At 39.7% G+C, this 19,253-nt stretch overlaps 1 protein-coding gene across 4 annotated transcripts in view; it reads left to right on the top strand.

The window, feature by feature from the left end:
* Positions 1–18,868, top strand: part of Fgf12 (fibroblast growth factor 12) — a 540,804-nt gene extending 521,936 nt beyond the window's left edge. For all 4 annotated transcript variants that reach the window (XM_051150804.1, XM_051150803.1, XM_051150805.1 and 1 more), the window contains 2 exons: positions 2,891–3,089; positions 18,720–18,868. In XM_051150804.1, the coding sequence (XP_051006761.1) occupies positions 2,891–3,089; positions 18,720–18,838 (318 nt within the window). In that variant the 3' untranslated portion in view covers positions 18,839–18,868. The remainder of the gene's footprint in view (positions 1–2,890; positions 3,090–18,719) is intronic.
* The last annotated feature ends 385 nt before the right edge of the window (positions 18,869–19,253 follow it).

Raw genomic sequence — 19,253 nt, 5'->3', positions numbered from 1 at the left:
TCATTGCACACAAAATGTGTTGTCAGTCTGGAAAGTCATTGAATCGTCTTAGAATCCATCTGAATGTATGCAGTTGTTGAAGTCTTGGTCAGAGGCTTTTAAAAGACTTTGTACTTTGTTTCAAGTTTGCTTGCACATAGGTTTCTAGATGCCGGAAAACTCACTAATATGCAACAAACCCACAAAATGTAATTACCCGTTACGTGACAAAATGCAAGCTCTTTGTCATAAGGATGATGTTAACATGGAGCTGTGTAAATTATAAGGTGCGTCCATTTTTATCAACTTTTTTTCTCTTAGTACTAGCTCCTTTTTTTACTTGAAACATAGAAATTCAGTTTTTAGCCACTTACTTAGTCTCATGTACGGTGCTGGAAGCACAATCTTTATTCAGGGGGTCCATTGGTTTGAAAAACAGATTAATATTGGCCTGGGCATGTAGTTCAGAGCACAACACTTGCCTAGCATAAGCCAAGACCTGGATACAGTGCCCAGCAACAAAACCTGAAAAGACTTATAATGCTACTTTTAGCTGATGGAATATGTACCTCTGTAATTCCTGTACTTGGCAGTTGGCTCAAGTGTTTCATATAATCACAGACATGATGTCATAGAAAGCACACACTGTGAAGACCAGTGCTGCCAGGTCAGGACCACGGTGGTATTTTCTCCTCTCATCTTCTCCAGACAGTCTGTGTCTCCGATTCTTTCTTAAAAACATAACGTATACACAATAAAACCCACATTTAAAGGCTTACAGTTCGGTGGATTTTTTTCTTTATTTCTACAAAGTGACACAAATACCAGAACTATTTAATTATGACTCATTTCCATCCCTCTGGGGGAAGCAGGCCTTCTCAGCTTTATTCCAAATAGGTGGTAGCACTTGACATCCATTGCTTTCCGTCTCTGAAGTTGTTTGCTCATTATATGCAATATCATAAACCCTGTTGTAATATTTCGTATAAATGGGATCAAATAACATGTAGCATTTGCGCTGTGTAGCCTAATGATCTTGTGTTCCGTTTAGCATAATGGTTTTAAGGCTCATTTATATTGTCCTACGAGTCAGAATGCTATTCCTCTTATCAATGAACAGTAATATGTTATATAGCTATGCCACACTTTGTCGATCTCCTCATAGATACTTGAGCTGTTTCTGTAACCAATACGACTGTCAACATTTACTGCACTTCCTGTAGGTGCACAGCTAGAAATCAAATGGCTGGATTGTTGCTAGCTGTCTGTTTATGCTTTTGGAACAATGTCAGGCTGTTTTCTCAGCCATTACACCATGTTATGCTCCCACTAGCAGTATGTGGGAGCTACAATTTCTCACATTCTTATCCTTATCAACACTTTCAACTATGCAGAGATTAAATGGAATCTCACACTCATTGATTTCCCAGATTCTCGGGGAAAAAAAATATATTTTTAGAGCAAAGAGGACTTGAAAAATGATCACTTTTAGTTTTAGTATAAACAGTGGTGATGTGTTAGCATTGTCACCATTTCTACTTCCTCAGTAGCATCTATTGGTTAGTAATGTGAGACTCATCTCAAATCAAAGATGCCCTTTACTGGCATCTTAAGAGTGGCAGCTGGCCTTCCCAGGCGTCCCACTTATTTGTCTCTTAGCACTCTGTAAATCAAGTCAGGAGTGTCATCTACGAGGACTTGGTTCCACCCAGCTTGATTCCTGCATGGCCATCGCTTATGGAGGCCTCTGTGTAAATGCACCGAACTGTGAGGTCTCACATTGAAAACCTTCCAGTGTGCAGTGACAAAGACTCTCTGTGGCGAGGACGTTTGCAATGGGAGATTGTACTTGCTTATCCCTGGGTAACATATCCCCACAGTTGTTTTTCATCTGTTTATCATAGGAGAGGCATTTCATCCTTAGAAAAATTGATTTCATTACTTGACAGATTAGGACATGATTTTGTTGTATTGACAACAAAATTGTATTCTATGTCATTAGAAACAGATGTGGTCTGTGTGTGAGGCGAAGATTTTAACACAAGGGTAGTTCTGCCATCGACTTGTAATTTTATTTTCAGGCATCTTTTTTTTTTGTTTGTATTTCGATATTCTATTATTTTTTAATATATTTTATTAATTTATTCATAAATACGAAGGAGGGAAGAATGGGAGGGTACAAGGGATGGGATAACAATTGAGGCACCTTAGTATTTTCAGGCATCTTTTAACTCACCCCTTAGTGTTTTGATTTTCTTACTAGAGTGATGGGACTGAAGTAGACGTTCTTAAGATTTCTTGCTGCAATAACAGTGCCATTCTGTTTCATCAAGGATTCTTCAACAGTAATATTTTCTCCTACTACCTACTCCTACGGCTATTATATCTAAAATTTTGATTATTAAGTATACCATGTTTTAAATGCGTTAAAAGGGAAAGTCACATGCATTAAGCAAAGTAGTAGTATACTGATGTGTTCAGGGAGCAAGCTTTGGCTGCATAATAGAATGTTGTGCATATGGTAAATTCCCTTCGAGAACATCTGGTGTGCCTATGTTGTCCATGGTTGCGTTTTGATTTTGGTTCCTCGGGGTAAGTTCTATTGTCTTAAGTCTATGCTAAGGGCCCCTAAAATGAGGACTGACCAAACGCTTTGATAGATAACACATTGTTCTAGATAGATTTTAGACCCATCCGTGGCCATAGTCTCCGACTAATGACCATATCTAGGCTGTTGTTGTCTCCAGACTAAAGGCTGGTTGCAAAAAAGAATCTTGCTTTTTTGGTGTTGTATGACAGCTCTCTGTATGGGTGCCAACTGAACACTGAATATATGTTTGATACTGGTTTGATCTAGGCTTTGCTAACTCATTTCTAATTCCTTTCTCTTTTATTGTGCTTATTTCCGCAGGATGTTTTTACCCCAGAATGCAAATTCAAGGAGTCTGTGTTTGAAAACTACTACGTGATCTATTCTTCAACCCTGTATCGCCAGCAGGAATCAGGCCGCGCATGGTTCCTAGGACTCAATAAGGAAGGTCAAATCATGAAGGGGAACAGAGTGAAGAAAACCAAGCCCTCATCTCATTTTGTACCAAAACCTATTGAAGGTATGAAAGCAACTCTTTTTCTTGCATGGACCTTGATCCGTGTGGTGGGACTGGGTCTTCTTGTCCCCTTCTCTGTCGGCTTTGCCTGAAGTGAACTGATCAACAAAGACTCAGAAAACACAGTAGGAACTTTCCCAGCAAAGAGAAAAAAGAGAAAGCAGAGAACTCTTGCAAATATGTGTGCTTAGAAAAACATGCTTAAACACTGAAGGTAGAAAATTCCTGAATATAGAAAATTAATTTCAGTTACCATTTGGAATATAATTTCCTTCTTGGTCGAATACAGTATTTAATCTCTTAGAATACCTCTGGGAAAAAGTCAATACCATTATTATAGTCCTTAAAACTTTCCAAACAATTTTATAAATATGCTTGGTGCTGATCTCTGCATCCCTTTGAACAAATATAACAATATTGTGTGTGTGTGTGTGTGTGTGTGTGTGTGTGTGTGTCACAGTGTTGACTCTAGAGAAAGGCAAAAGATTATATGATCTGAAGAGAAAACAGAATAAATAAAAACAAAAGAATAGTGCTGACTTGTTTCAAATAGAGGAAGGGGATAAACTTACTGAGGAAAAGTATGATTTTCCTCTCAGAAGTTCTCTCCTTGGCATGTTAAGTGACCATATTTGCATTCAGTTAAGCTTTCTAATGCAGATCAAAAATTAATAATGGTCTTGACATTTGTCAACATCACATTATTCTCTGAAAACCATTAGATTAACGTAAACCATGGCTCACTCTCCTTTTCTGAGGAACGCAAAAGCATTGAGACAGTGAACTACAACCTTGACTTAGTTGACTTGTGTTCTTCTAAATGTCATAGATGCGGTCAGTTGGGGAGTGTGCGTGGTGTACAGTACGTGTGAGTATGGCAATCAATCACAATCTACATCACACTGTGTTCAGAACAGTGGGTGGAAGGTGACAGTCATTATTCCTAAAGCCTCTGGAGTCTTTTCTCGCACCTCGAGTCTTTAGTCACCTGAAATTAAGCTTGTACTGTTGTTGACCTCATGCTTTCAATTTCATTTGCCCTAATTTTAATTCATTCATCTGCTAATTAACCTTTGCAAAGGATAAATTCAATGGTTCATACTTCTGTTATTATTTTTCTATGATTTTTTTTTACCAGTACAATTAAGGATTCTTTTTTGTATCTTCCATACACTTTTCTGCTGATCATGTTGCCCTAGCTATACCTATTGTCCCTCTCTCTTTGCTCCTTCACGGTCAACTCACTCTCTGAATGAGCAGGGTGTGTTTTATATTTTTCTCACATCTCTCTTTTGTCATGTGCAGTACTTGGCATGTCATAAAGAGATGTTTAAATAAATAAGCTGTCAGTTGAATAAGTGAACATGTGAGTGAACCAAGTAATTATAAAGACTAAAAACTGTATTTACCAGAACATGTTCTTAGAGGTATGAAATATGCCTACTAATGGCAATAGTGTAGTGGAACATGTACTGTACTTCATGTTATATGATTAATATTGGGAGATAGAGGAAGCACTGTCATTGCCATAGAAAGTAATGTCATCAAGGACTAGGCCATAATTGTCTCAGCGGGACAAGAAGGGATCACCCAGACACAAGTCATCATAGGTACACTGTAGCTAAAGGCAGAAATATGCCTGATTTGTAAGAGCTAAGCAAAAGGTCCCTAAGAAGTAGGTGCCGTACAAAACATATTTATTCTTAGCAAGGTTTTTTGGCAAATAATGCCTTCAACTCCTGGATCATTTTTATTTTAACAGTTAAGCTGATGTCTTCATTTCTGCAAAAGGAGTACAAGGCCATTAGCCAACTTTGGGAAAGCTAGAAAAATATGAAACTCTATGAGTTTGTTAATTCTTTCTGTAAACACTGGAGTTCGACGAACCCCTCCCACTCCATTCCTGCAAAGGGAACATCTATAATCTGCTTTTTTAATTGGAGCTGCTTCCTGTGCTCTGGGTCGGTTTAGTTTCCTCCTGAGGTGGATGGCCGCATGCTCATCTCCAAAAGAAATGTGTGGGATGACAGTATGCGGAGTCCCAGACGTGCTTCGGGGTTCTCCTTACTGCGGCACTTTGTATAAATAAGAAAAGGTACATGCTGATTCCCACAGTGCTACAGACTAGAGCTAAGGTGAGCCTCACACAATACAGAGTCCATGTCAACTGCAGGTTAATTATGCCAATTCTCTCAGAAACTGAATCTAGAGGTTAGCTCTCCAGAGGTTGTGCTGAGCTGTCCCAGGTTTGGGGGTCTTGGCTGCATGAAGATTTTACGCCTCTCACCTTAATTTCTTGCTACGATTCCTTAGATCGGAACAGTGAAAAGTGATGCACAAAATACGGTTCCACGTAGAGTGCATGCCTAGACCTGTGAGGTAACTTCTGGTCAAGACTGCACACACTGTGTGTGTGAACCTGCCGGCTTCATTTACAGCAATCACAGGCCAAGGAAGAACTAGAAGAAGAAATTGAAAAAAAAAAATCTGTGCAAGTTTTTGTGTCGTCATAGTCTCCATTAGCAGCTGTACAATATCAGCAGCACACACTGGCTACAACTAGACAGCTCACCACCCTTAGGGGCAGAGGAGATGAACAAATAGTCTTTTAATGGATGGCTTCATACCAATTACATATTCAGGTCTGAGAGGATGGTGTCGGAATGGGCACCGAGCCATTCGTTTCTGCTTGTGGCTTGCATCTTCTTCACGTTAGAATGTCCCTGGTTCCCTTACTGGCAGCATTTATTTGTTTTTGTTTGCTTGCTTTTCATTCTGTTTTTACTGATGGGATTTACCTCCTTTACACTGGGGAAATGAGCATCTGTTTTAGATCAGACTTGTTAATACTTGGGTGAAATTCCAAGGTTCTTTGTGTAGTTAATTTGTAGGAACAAACTCTTAGGTATAAAATGCAAAGAATGTGCTGGGACTCACTTCTGAAGATGAAGATGAAGCTGCTTTTCCATCAATGACCACTTAATTTCCCATTGCTGTGTTGGCCATTTTTGTTTTCCCTTTAAAAACAAGTGAACAAGATTAGTTACGTTTTACAATACTTTCTTTTTCTAGGTGGTCTTTTAAAGTATGCCTCAGTTATTTTCTCATTTTTATTTCATTTTGTTATGAAGCAGGTTCTAGTATCACCTCCGCCGCAAATGTGGACGCTGAAGCAAGGGAGTCAGTGCATTACTAATCCCAAGGCATAGATGTGGTGAGCAGAAGAGCTGGTTCCAAGCCCACTCACTCTGCCTCCAGCAGTCAAGGGCTGAACTCCCATGAGCTTGGGTGACATAGGCTGGTCTGAGGTCCGAAAGGATGTGGATGTAATCTAATTGCGAGGCAAGAGGACTCAATGCTTTAAACACATGTCTACTGATTGCTTCTCTTCGCTTCTCCTGGAATATATCACAGTATAGAAAAATAAGTCTTTGTAGATCCTTGGAAAGATATGTGCTCTTAGAAATGACCTGATGAACAAAAATTGGTCAGGTCCTTTATGCTTCATATATATTCTGTTATAATTGTCCATGTGCAAAATTTGATACATTCTCCATCAATTCTTCATGCAGCTATATTATTATATTTATACCGCTGGGTTTCTATTAGTAAGAAAGGTAATTGAGGTCACCTTAGGCTTTTCTTTTCTGTGCACGAGAACCTCTTCCTTCTTGTTGGGTTTCCAAACTATTCTTGTGGTATGCAGTCTATCAATTTAGTAGGCAGTTTGCATATATTAACTCTATAAAAATACACACTAGCCCTATGCTATTCTTATTTTATATACAAGATGACTAGTACTTAAACCAATTAGGTAAACTGTCCAAAACTATAGGTCTAGAAAAACACAAAAATGCAATTATAATCCAGGAAGCCAAAAGACAGTGCATAAGCACCCAGCCCTGCTTTATACTGCCCTGCAGTTGGAAATAAGCTATGACTATCCCACTACTCAGAGAAGTCAGCGATAGCAATGTAGAAGTGCTATGCCATGTGACCCATCACCATGACCAAGGCAATTTACAGAAGGAAGAGTTTACTGTGATTTATGGTAGTTGAGAGTCCGTAGTGGTGCTGACAGCATGGCGACAGGAGCAGGAGGCTGAGAACTCACATCTTAAGCTTCAAACAGAAAACAGAGAAAGAAAATTTGATGTAGGGCAAGGTCTTAAACTCCAGAAGCCTACCCACCCCCAATCACATTTTCATTCATGCCACTATAGACCACGATAAAAGTCACATAGCAGGCTGGTTTTATGTTTGGAAGAAGTAAGGCAAGTGTTTATGAAGTGATATAAAAATATATGTTGAAGATGAGTGCGTGGAACCTCTAATGGAGTGCCATATTCAAACCGAGTTAAAAAGAACTAAGAACGCATTGTCTTTGTTGAACTTTTATTTTTCAATCTGTTAACAAAAATAAAAAGGAGTGATTTATTTCAAAAAACTAATTAAGATATAGTCCAAATAGATGTTTAAAAATGAACATGAAGGTCCAATAATCTTAGAAATAAAGAAGTTTCCCAATCCAACAGCTTGCTGCGAACAGGAAGTTCTCTTCACCAGTATAGATGCAGTGAGAAACAGAAAAAGACATGCCATGCTAATGGGAACCAGTAGCAGACAGGAACACCTGTGCTTACATCAGATATAATGCACTTCAAGGTCAAATATCTAAGAAGATAAAGAGACCAATTCAACAAGGAGCTATAACAGTTACAGTATCTATTATTTTTAATGCTATTTGGAAAAAGCCTCAGAAATGGTTTGGAAATAAGAACACTAGTTGCTTTTCAAGGAGATCCAGGTTCAATTCCCAGCACCCACATGACAGCTCACAAACAGCCATAACTCCAGTTCCGGGAGATTCAACAGCTCTTCTGGACCCCTCAGGCACTGTATGCACGTAGTACACAGACAAGCATACAGGCAGAAGACCTATGTAAATAAAATAAAGTCTAAACAATAGAGAGAGGAAGAAGAAATGAGATAGATGTAGAGATAAATAGATAGATAGACAGACAGACAGACAGACAGACAGATAGATATGAGCCATCCTGTAGGTGGGAGGTATTGTTTCATCTTCTCCGACAGGATGTGCAGCACTTTTTGTAAGTACTTCAGAGAAAAACAAACTCTGATGGAACCTTGCATTACATTTACATATAAAATAGTCTAGACACATTTCCTTTATTAAATTAGTGAACAGAAAAAGTACACTTTTATGAGCTATCCCTATCATTGGTGATTTGTTATTTTCTTATCTATTTGTTCTGGATCAAGCCCTACAGCGAAAGGTAGTCTCTTCATGAACTGTATTTTGAAAGAAATGGTTCTCCTTTTGTAATAATCTCTCCATGGTCTAATATTAAAGCATGTAATTGGAAGATGCTTTTAGAAAAGGAACACAAAACAATAGCCCTGCAAGTGATTAGGCATGCCGCTGCTTAAACAAGCGGTTGTTGGGTGTTTCATTTTTAATGTTCCTGAAAATCTTTATAAATCTATAAACCCACTGCTTGTACTGTTCCCACACTGACAGACCCCAGCACTGCATGATAAATGGGCCGTTGCTTCGTAAAGTAGATGAGCTCCAGGTGATGGGAAGCCAATGTGTGCTATTTTAGTGTTGTGATTATTTTCATTTCCTTCAAACAATTTTTGCCTTTATCCCATTCCTGTGTTGATTTCATTTGGATGTCAAGATTCCTGAAATTAAGTTTTTCCAGCTAAAGGGTCTGTAATTCCTACACAGATACCATGATAACAATTACCTACCCACTTGCCCGTTTCCCTTCTGTCCTTCACTCGCTGGTGTTCCACATAATGACAGTTAATCAAGGGTTGTAGACGCATCTGTTGGATGGACTGACTTGGTATTTAAGCCCATTGCTCTGTACACTGCACGTAAGCCTTTATTTACTTGGATCTTCCCTAGAATTTACAACAAGAGCACAGGCTCCGCGAGTCTCAGAGTGTTATTCCATCACTGAGAGGTGACACCCCAGATTTAAATTGTCTTTGGGTGACCTCCCCTCCAGTATCTGATAAAGGATCAAAGACTCTTTGAGTAAGAACAAGCTACAAACACCTAATTTTCTACTCTCTCCTCCTTCAAAGGCTCATTACTCAGCTCTTGCAGGTGGTTGAGTAATGATCATCAAATTATTCCCCCTGAAAAACTCTGTGTGTGTGTGTGTGTGTGTGTGTGTGTGTGTGTGTGTGTGTGTGTGTGCGCGTGCGCGTGCGCATTACCCAAAGACTTAAAGTTTCCAGGATTGACTACTGGAAAAACAAAGGCATTACCATAATATTTATCAATTGAAAGTCATCCCTATGAAAGTATTAAGTTTTGAGTTAGGAATACTAACACATTTCTAATGATTTTTTTTTTTTTTTTTGGATGGGGAAAGAGAATGAAAAGGTTTTCTTTCCCTCCCCTCACAGTGGGTCACCGACATGTTATCCACTTTCTTTGTTAGATACATAATTTTAAAACCTAGAAGAATAATGTCAATTGTTGCATTTTAAGCAACAGTATCATGACCATCTGATGTGTTCTTAAAAGTCACAAACCCCTCCAAAGTGACCTGTTTAAGTCTGGGTGTGACCTAAGTATGTAAAAAATTTAAAGCTGTCCACATGGAACTGATGGTCACCAAATTTGAGACTGGGTGTTCTGAACTGAATTTTGTGTTGAAGTGCTCAGCTTATTTTGATCCCGTTTGGTCATAAGTACTTTGAGTTTATTTAAATTAATGTGACCACTGAATTGGATGGGGTTTAGTACATTTTACCTCCAACACTGTATACGCAAAGACAACTCTCACCTCAAAAGGGATAAAGGTGCATTTATTATGGAATCAAATATAAGAGACCATGGTGATGGATCACAGATTCAAGTTACCTTAAGTTCCATATTCCATTGTGGTAAGGGTTTGATGAAGGTTTAACAATAACAAAACAAACAAATTTGTAACTTAAGGAATTATATTTTGGTTGAGACATTATGGAGGTGGATGAAGTAAAGCAAAGGAGAGACATCCCTGATGCTCTCTGAAAACACCGCCTTTTCTTAGTAAAGGTGAAGCGATTTCGTAAGTGAATGCATTCTGAAAGGCTGCACCTACTAGTGATAATGCCAGATCAGATGCAGAAGGGGGTAAAAATGGCTATTAATGGGGCTAAAGATGCACCAAGGGAGATTGTAATTAGGCTGTGTACCAGCAACATCGTATTGCTGCGGTTCTGCTAGTTCATCAGCCTTGTAAAAGGTCCAGTGGGGTTTGGTTCCTCTGAGAAACTTTCCTTCACAGACACATGAATTTAAATATCCACATCATGATACAATTTAAGACTCACCACTATTATTAAAATAGGCGTGGTCTAGCATTAGGTTAATTACTATGTGGCAGGTGTAGTACCAGTGACCGCAGAGCAATGTAACCTAAGAGATACCAAATAAGCTAGAGTGAGATGGGCTCGTTCTGCTTAATCTTGGCAACTGCTTGCTGAGTAACTTTGAGAAAATAATTTACTTTCTTCAATCTTGAGCATCTTTGAGAGTGAAATCAATTACGAACTCCATTTGCCTCACAGAAGTAAACTGAGGCTTGGCTGAACTAAGAAGGTTCTGCTAGGTTAAAAGCTAGGTTTTTCTCTAGAAAAACTGGGCATTGCCTCATTGTCCCCTGTCTTGAAGAAATGCTATGAGACAAAAAATTGGACAAAAAAAAAAAAAAGTCTCGATGCTAGTTTGTACAGTAGGGACTCCTTCCCACAGTGACACAGTGAGTCACCCAAGAGAAAGGAACATCGGGGTTCCTAAGGTTGTGAAGCTCCAGCTGGGAAGATGAAAACCACATACTTATTTTGATATATGCTTTAAGTCTTCTGGAACAAAACTAGATGCTTTGTGTTCAAAGAGACTCCTTTGGTATGAACCATACTAAAAGATAAACACAGGAAGATGGATGCCAGAAGTTCCCATGTACTGCACATTGCTTTAATTGTAGAAATGATGCTCGCACTGGTCTCTGGCTCATCCTACCTTCCCCTTCCGGCTTCGCCCTTCCCTTCTCCCCTTGCTCTTTCTGTTTCCCTTTCCCCTGCAACCCTTCTCAGCACCTTTTTACTTGTGTCTGGCATCACACTTTAATAAAACCTCTTCCCAACACATGCTTCACTCCTGTGTCCAATTTACACTCAAATGTTTCTATTCTCTTTTCATATAAAGATGTAAATCTCTCTTGTTCATAGTTTCTCAACCTTTGTAACAAACATTTCAGCATACAGGGGACTTTTCTATGGCTGGCTACTTCTAAACCAGTGTTTAACTTGCTCCCATAGTTCCAAAAAGAGTCCATGTGACATTAATTGTGGTGTGAAATTGCTTCGCGCCAATTGCCCGGGCCCTTCTGTGATCTGCTGTTAAGACAGTTAGATATTTTGTAATGGAACATTAACTGACAGAGCAATCTAACCTTTCCATTTCTTGGAAATTAGAGAAGGCCAAAGAAGATTTGATTAAATTGGCAGTAATAAAAAAAAGATTAGTCATATTTCATTCTTCTTTCATGGAAGCTGAGAGAAGACAAGGTCCATGAATATTCATCCAAAATAGAGGGTCAATTGTCTTCATTCAAATGGATAATTTGTCAGTAGCAAGTGCAGTGACCCCTTATGCATGTCCAACAATCTACTTCAAGATAGCCCCCCCCCCCGTCCCCATGGACACTAGAAGTCTCCCGTCTTCTCTTCCTTAAAGGATCAGGTAGTGATGTAAACCGAGTACCTGAGCTTCGGCTCTGAAGCCCTGTCCTCTGTCCGCACAGCACTGTGTTGGCCTCAGTCTGCTGAGTCAGCTGAACTATCTTGTGATAGTCACCAAGACCATGGCTGGACTCACTTTCTAGACCAAGTTGGCCTCAAATTCATAGAGATCCACCTGCCTCTACCTCCCCGGAATGCTGAGATTACAGGTGTTCGCCAGCACACCAGGCTAGACCAGGTTTTCTATATCCTAACATAACTAAAATAGGTTCTAAGTTTTTTTGAAAGCGATAAGGGTTGAAGTAGCTGTGGGAATATAAAGGGAAAATGGCGAAGGCATAGTAGGATCTATCACTTGGGAAGAACGAGAGGCATGCATTCCAGGAAAAGGAAAGGCTCCCAGGAGTTTGAGGATCAGCTTTAGAAGGCATGCATAAAAATTAATATAGTCCTCAGTAGACAGCATCTTAAAGCTATAATTTTGCTGAACTGTTAATTTTGCCACCTTAAATTTAAGTTTTACAAGTATAAGAACACACACACACACACACACACACACACACACACAATTCAGGCTTATAGAAGCACCCAATGTTTGTTACTATGAGGGTGACAGCAGGAAGGAACCCAAGCACCTTGCTTTTCATAGTTATCACCTTTACAAATAACAGCAGCTTCTGCATTTTATTTTTTCATGCATTTTAAGAAAGGTTCTGAGCCGGGTATGGTGGTGCACACCTTTAATCCTAACACTTGAGAGGCAGAGGAAGGCAGATCGCTGTGAGTTGGAGGCCAGCCTGGTCTACAAAGTGAGTCTAGGACAGCCAAGGCTACAAGAGAGACTCTGTCTCGAAAAACCAAATAAATAATAAATAAATGAAAAAAAAAAAAAAAAAAAAAAAAAAGAAAAGAAAAGAAAAGAGAAAGAAACTTTCCGGCTTAATTTAAGCTTTTAAGGAAAAAATAGTAATGATTACTAGATATTGAACGTTGTAAACAGGGACTGTGACCTGTGAGGATGGTGTCGAAAACCTGTGTATTCTGATAGCCACAGCTGAGTGCGGGCACCAGAGAACAGAACATGGGAGAATGGAAAACCCACGCTGATGGCGATTGCTTTGTTGTTGGTTAAAAAATCATAAGGCCCAGTGGCACACGTTAGTTACTTTTTCCCTTCAAAAGAACAATTTGTCATGTAAAACCAAAGCAAATATATCACATATTATCACAAATTTTATTATTATAGATTTCATGTGTAAGCCATGGCTGCTAATCTCCTCACAGTGGTAGTTGCATACTCAGGCAGCTGCAGAAATGGCGTCCTTCCTGGCGCCAGCACCCTGGATGCTAGCATCTTCCTTACAAGTTTGTTCTGCTCCCATTTCAGGGCTAAACTTGGAATTCTTAGCATATACTGTATCTTAAGGCAGTGTATGATTTAAGTTTCGTTCTTAGGAACCTGTGTTTGTCCTTGTGTCTAAACGTGATGACAAATGTTTTTGCCACCAAACCTCTACCTCACTGTATTTAGAAAGCTCTGCTGGGTCCCCTCTCTTCACTCTCCTATTGAGTTAGAAAGGTAAAACGTGTAAATGTAAAGACAGGTCACAAAGAGGAAGAGAGTGACTGAAGCATCAATTGGAGCGGGGGTGGGGTGGGGGTGCGGGAAGAGCTGAGATAAGAACATGCATCACTTTGAACTTGCTGCTAAAGAACCAAACAGAAGTGTCCTCTTTACAGCTGTCATCTCTCTATACAAGTCATCCAAAACCAATGTAGCAAAGGGTGTGGCAGAGGGACAGTGACATCCTATCACAGACATATTCTGAGAGTGAAAAGAAAACAAGGAGAGGATACTTCTAGCCCTTCTGTTCTGACTACTGAACTAAAGGGAGGGGGAGCTGCTGGATGATTGGCAGAGGGGTCAGATGGAAGGGGGAAAGCATCACACTTTCAGATGCTTCTTCTTAAGACCTCAAACAACCTTGAGATGCGGGGACTGAAACTGTTGACAAAGTATGTGAGGTACAGCTAGAAATGCAGTTACAATATGTTCCATGCCAAACATATTAAATTATTCGTGCTAAAATCAAAGTGCAATGGCAGTGGTAGGGGGACCTGGAGAGATGGCTCAGTGGTTAACAGCACTGGCTGTTCTTCCAAAGGACCTGGGTTCAAGTCCTAGCACCCACGTGGCAGCTCACCACTGTCTGTAACTCTCCACTTCCAGGGGATCCAACACACTTACACAGACATACAGGCAGGCAGAACACCAGTGCACATAAAATACAAATAAATTATTAAAACATTTAAGTGCATTAGAAGTATTAGTCACAACTTCCAGATGCAGACACAGTTAATGGCTTATTGTCTCAAATTGTCACAGGGGAGGACACTTCTCTGTCACCACCTGCTATGTTATTCCTTCCTGTGTTTATATCTTAGCTGTTGCTAAACTGGTCCAACATAAGCAGTGCAGTTCTAGAATCTCTCATTGCATGCGTGAGTCCACTTCCCAAGCCTGTAATCTCTAGGTTATATCTCAATATTTTTGTTCACCTGGGAGAGGTTGACACCTACCTGTGCTAACAGGAAATCTCTTGATTTACTTTATTTAAAGTGTTTGTGAGTCTCGTCAGCGTGTATGTAAGTGCACTGTACTGCGTGCATGCCGGTGGCTGAGAAGGCTAGAAGCAAGTGTCAGATTCACTGGGACTGGGGTGACAGATGGTTCCGAACTACTATGCGGGTGCTGAGAACTGAACCTGGATCCTCGGCAAGAGCAGTCCAGTGTTCTTAACTGCTGAGCCATATCCCCGACCCGAATACTTACCTCTTTATTACTCACAGTCAGGGCAGTTAGGGTGTTTAGTTATTTACAGTGTGCAATTCAGTGCTGTTGCATTTATCCGGAGCTGACAAGCAGTCACCACCATCCCTCCGGGTCCCTCCCAACAATTCCGCTTTGTCCTCACACTTACCGTTATTCTAACTTCCTCATTGTGAGTCCTATGGTATTTGGCCCCTGTGAGCTGCTTTATTTGGGCTTACTACCATTTCTTCAAGGTTCATCCATGCCGTGATAGGTAACGCTGCATCCCCATTTCTTTCCATTCAAAACTGAATTAACATGTAATATAATTGAATATATTTAACATGGTATTCAGTTGTTATTCTGTCAAGAGATACTTTGCTTCGTCCTTTGGCTATTGTAAATAATGTGGTTATAATCATGGGTGAGCAAAAAATATGTTGAGCTGCCTTTTCTTTTCCTTCCCCGCCTCCTCTTTTTGGTTACATCTCCAGAAGAGTGGCAGTTGGATGCTTTGGTAATTTTGTGTGCAGTTGTGTTAACAAGCGTCACTTGTCACCGTTGCTGTACCATCTCATATTCCAAGCAACATTGCATAAGGGTTCCATTGTCTCTACATACCTCTCAACACTTCCTAGTTTCCACTTATTCTTTAGCATGTTCATGAGGTATATGTCTTCAGAAGCATTTCTTGATCACAGTACCAATATTTAGTAAAAGTAAGGCCAACTTAGATATTCATATGCAGCCATAAAATGTAAACATTGTCTAATACTAGCTCACTGACCCTTGTTTTGATCAGATCTCCTGACTAGACAGTCTCATACTGCCTCTGCCACGGCTCACCCCTTGACACTAAGGAAGCGGCTTACTTTCTTTTATGTTAAAAAAAAAATGAAGACAGTAATTTCTGACCTATGATGATCATAGAATTATTCTAATTAGCAAGTGAGAAGATCAAATTAAAGTGGCTGTGAATACTTTGAAATGACAGATTTATTTGTGGGATAAACGGTTTACATTCTGACTTACAGTAGATTTGTCGGACACCCTGTGCCTTGTCACCTCTTAAATTGTTCCGTCATTTATTCTTAAGTATTCAGAACTTGGCTCATAGAGAATTATCACGACTATTGGAGGCGGCTGTTATCACACTAAGGAATGCTTGTCCTTGCTCTGTCCTTTTCTGTACACTGTAATTGAATTCTGCTTTCTGAAGTAATTTTAGCCCTAAAATTTGGTTAAGATCTATATCCCTTTACTTGTTACCTCTAAAGTTCTATGTTTTGCTGAATTCCAGGGATTATAAAGGAAAATGAAAAGGGAATTGGTTTACTCTCTCTCTCTCTCTCTCTCCTTTCTCCCTATCCCTCTCTCCATCCCCTTTTGTCTTATCCTTCCTATTTTTCTCCCTGCCTTGCTCCCCTTCCTGTTCCTCCCATTCTGCTTTCTCCACTTGCATGCACTTCATAGAGCTAACTGAGGTTGCTCTGTCTTTTACCATACAAATTCACATTATAAACAGCAATGTGGAAAATGAGATACCTATTTTAGTCATTTGGTGAATGAAAGATACTTTCAGCAAATTGAAAAGCATGCCTGTTAATCATTTTCTTTATTAAAACCCTGAATTTTACTACTCAATTTAATGGGAGATAATGAAGGTAGTGATTGAGTTACTCTAAAAAAAAAAACAAAAAAACTACATTTTCTGCTGTGGTGTTATTGAGTTTTGCTTTTATAAACTGTACAATCCTACAGGTCAGTTTGGACACTTCTTTGCAGATTCAATTTCAGAAACGGGCAGTGGAGTTCAGTTAATGGAAAATTTGTCTGCAGCATTCACTTTAGTGCTAAAATTTGTGTGTCCACCCTTGAAGTACTTTGTGTATATGTGAGAAATAGTAAATACATAAAAAAAAAATAAGTCCAAATGTACAACTTGGGTAGAATCAACATAATGAGAACAGAAGGGATATTATAATTCTAGGAAACGCAAATATACATGAACATTATTTAGTGGTAATAAGGCAGAATCCCTCTTCAAGTATTCCCTAGGATGATGGTGCAGTAACCTGTGGCCCAGTACTATTTTCTGTATATTTAAACACAAATGTATTTTTTCATCCATTGAGATTATAATTTAGTGCTCTGTGTTGGAGCCCGAAGACTGTGGGTTTTTGTAGCTGATTAGGTGATGGAGTCCTGAAAACAGCATCGTCGACTGCATCATGGCATCCTGTGAATTGTTTTCCAGTGCATTAGCTGGTTATAGATAAGTTGATATATTATACACAAATAAAAGTTGGCTTTCACCTTGGAGATCTCCTCGGGACAGAAATACAGTGAAGAGCTGGTGCGCTTGAGGTACTTCAAGACTCTACCTGGCTGTTCTATAAGAAGTTTTTCAGGATTCTTGTGTTGTTTTTGTTAAAGTTAGGAAGTTGCTTTGCCCACTTGCACAATTTGAAGACACTGTCTGAGCGATTAGTGCATAGCTTACCTACAGGTTGCACTTTCCCACTTCAGCCAATGAGCCAATGGCATTTGGAGATATTAGAAGTATTCACGGCAATAAATGAAATCTTTAGAAACTTCATTCAAAAATACATGTGTGATACCTTTGCATAAGACATCGAAATAAGAGCCTGTTTCATAGCTATATCCGGTACTGCTCTCTGGGGATGTGTGTTGCATGTTGCCAGCATCAGCATCACCTGTAAGCTTATTAAAAATTGAGTCCCAAACCCACTGTGGAGCTACTAACTCAAAGGTCACAAAGTAACGGTACCCCTCCTTGGGATAAATGCACAGTCCTGCACAGCACCAAATGTACCAGAAGAATCCTGTCTTCCCTGAGCTAGGACTGGAAGAAACGAGCTTGTATTTTTAATCTATATTTTAGATGTGCTGGAATGGCTCAGGCCAGAGCCTTTTATGCTGCAATTCTCTAAGACCTGTCACCTGAAATCCTAATGACTTGTGTTATTTTTTTTCTTGATCATTTTAAATATTTGCTATCTGTTCATGCTGATAAAAAAAAAAAATGCTGTATTTTCCATCATAAAAGTGTGTCCAGGGTGACATAATCAGTAAGCAGCTGAGTCAGCCAGCGAACCAAATAGGACAGCTCCTGAAGACGTAGTATTCCCCGTTCATACACAGCAGAGGAAACTATTTGATGTTGGAAACAACGTTCAAATTACACAGTCACCGTGGTGACGAGACACAGAATAGACGGAAGGCACTTGTTCTTATTTCAAAAAACGAAAGTTACTCCTGATACTTAAGTGAAATATGCCTATGTAGACACATTTGTCTCTATTATAGTAACATCCGGATGAAGCTAACGGACTCGCTATGGTGATTTATCTTGTAAGAATAGCCATGAATTGGGAAACCTATCCATCCTAAGCGATAATTGAGCAACAGCCATGATAGCTCACAGATGACAAACTTAGAGGCAGACAAAAGGGAGAGGATGTGGACTTAATCTTACATTGAGCAATCTACATTCCCTGTTGGAGAGAAGCCAAGGAGACGGCTGTGTTCCTTGGTTTAGGTGAAGGAAGTCTGGGCCAATTAAGGAAATGTATTGGTATTTTTCTACTTCTCTATCTTCATCCGAATATGACTTCTGGTGATGGATGCTCTAAAAATTGGAGCCAAGAATTCATAGCCATGGGACAATGTCATAATTTTTGCAACAGGGTAAAGATTAGGAGCATGAAAAAAGTATCCACTTTAAGAAACTAGGCTTCAGAATAAGGATCGGAAAGCAAAGCATTTCTGATTTCTCGTCTCAATAAAAATGCTATTACATACCTTAGGACACTACATAGAACCAACCCGTGTCGCCCACAAAACAGAACAACTGGTGTGTCAGTGGTGATTGTGCCTGATAGAAGCAGAAAGAACCGTGTATAGCTACTAAGGGAGAAGAACTGATGATGGCAGTGAAGATTATTCCGAAACCAAATCCGAGAAGTTCGTTGAAGCCAGGTTTATGCCGATCAGCATAAGTAATGTTTGTCGTTTTTGCTTTCCAGTGTGTATGTACAGAGAACCGTCACTACATGAAATTGGAGAAAAGCAAGGACGTTCGAGGAAAAGTTCGGGAACGCCCACCATGAATGGAGGCAAAGTCGTGAATCAAGATTCGACATAGCCCGAGAGAACTCGTCCGCTCTTCCCTCCCCCACCCTCCCCGCCCTCCCCGCCCCCGCCTCTCCCTTCTCCTCCCTTCCCTTTCCCCATTTTCTCCAATGAATTCACCCAAGGAAAGAAAAATAAGTAAAACGGCATCACAGGACTTAGTAGCTGAGATTCTGCACTCAAAATCTTCCATTGTGTAGGACAAGAAAATTGAACCAAAGCTTGCCTGTTGCGATGTGGTAGAAAATTCACATGCATAACAATTACTGCACATAAAAACAAAGGGAAAAAAATAAATCAGGACTCCACAAACATTAAATTTAACTGTGTTGTTATTAACAGAGGGTTAATTGAAATGGAGAGATGGCCATAATGAAAACAAAATACAGTCATCGAATGGATGGAAAAGGTTTTAAGAAAGCCATTAA

Source organism: Acomys russatus, chromosome 8 (genome assembly GCF_903995435.1).
Source record: "Acomys russatus chromosome 8, mAcoRus1.1, whole genome shotgun sequence".
Lineage (NCBI taxonomy): Eukaryota > Metazoa > Chordata > Mammalia > Rodentia > Muridae > Acomys > Acomys russatus.
The sequence above is the reverse complement of the archived record's forward strand: the minus strand, read 5'-3'. Positions and strand labels throughout refer to the sequence as shown.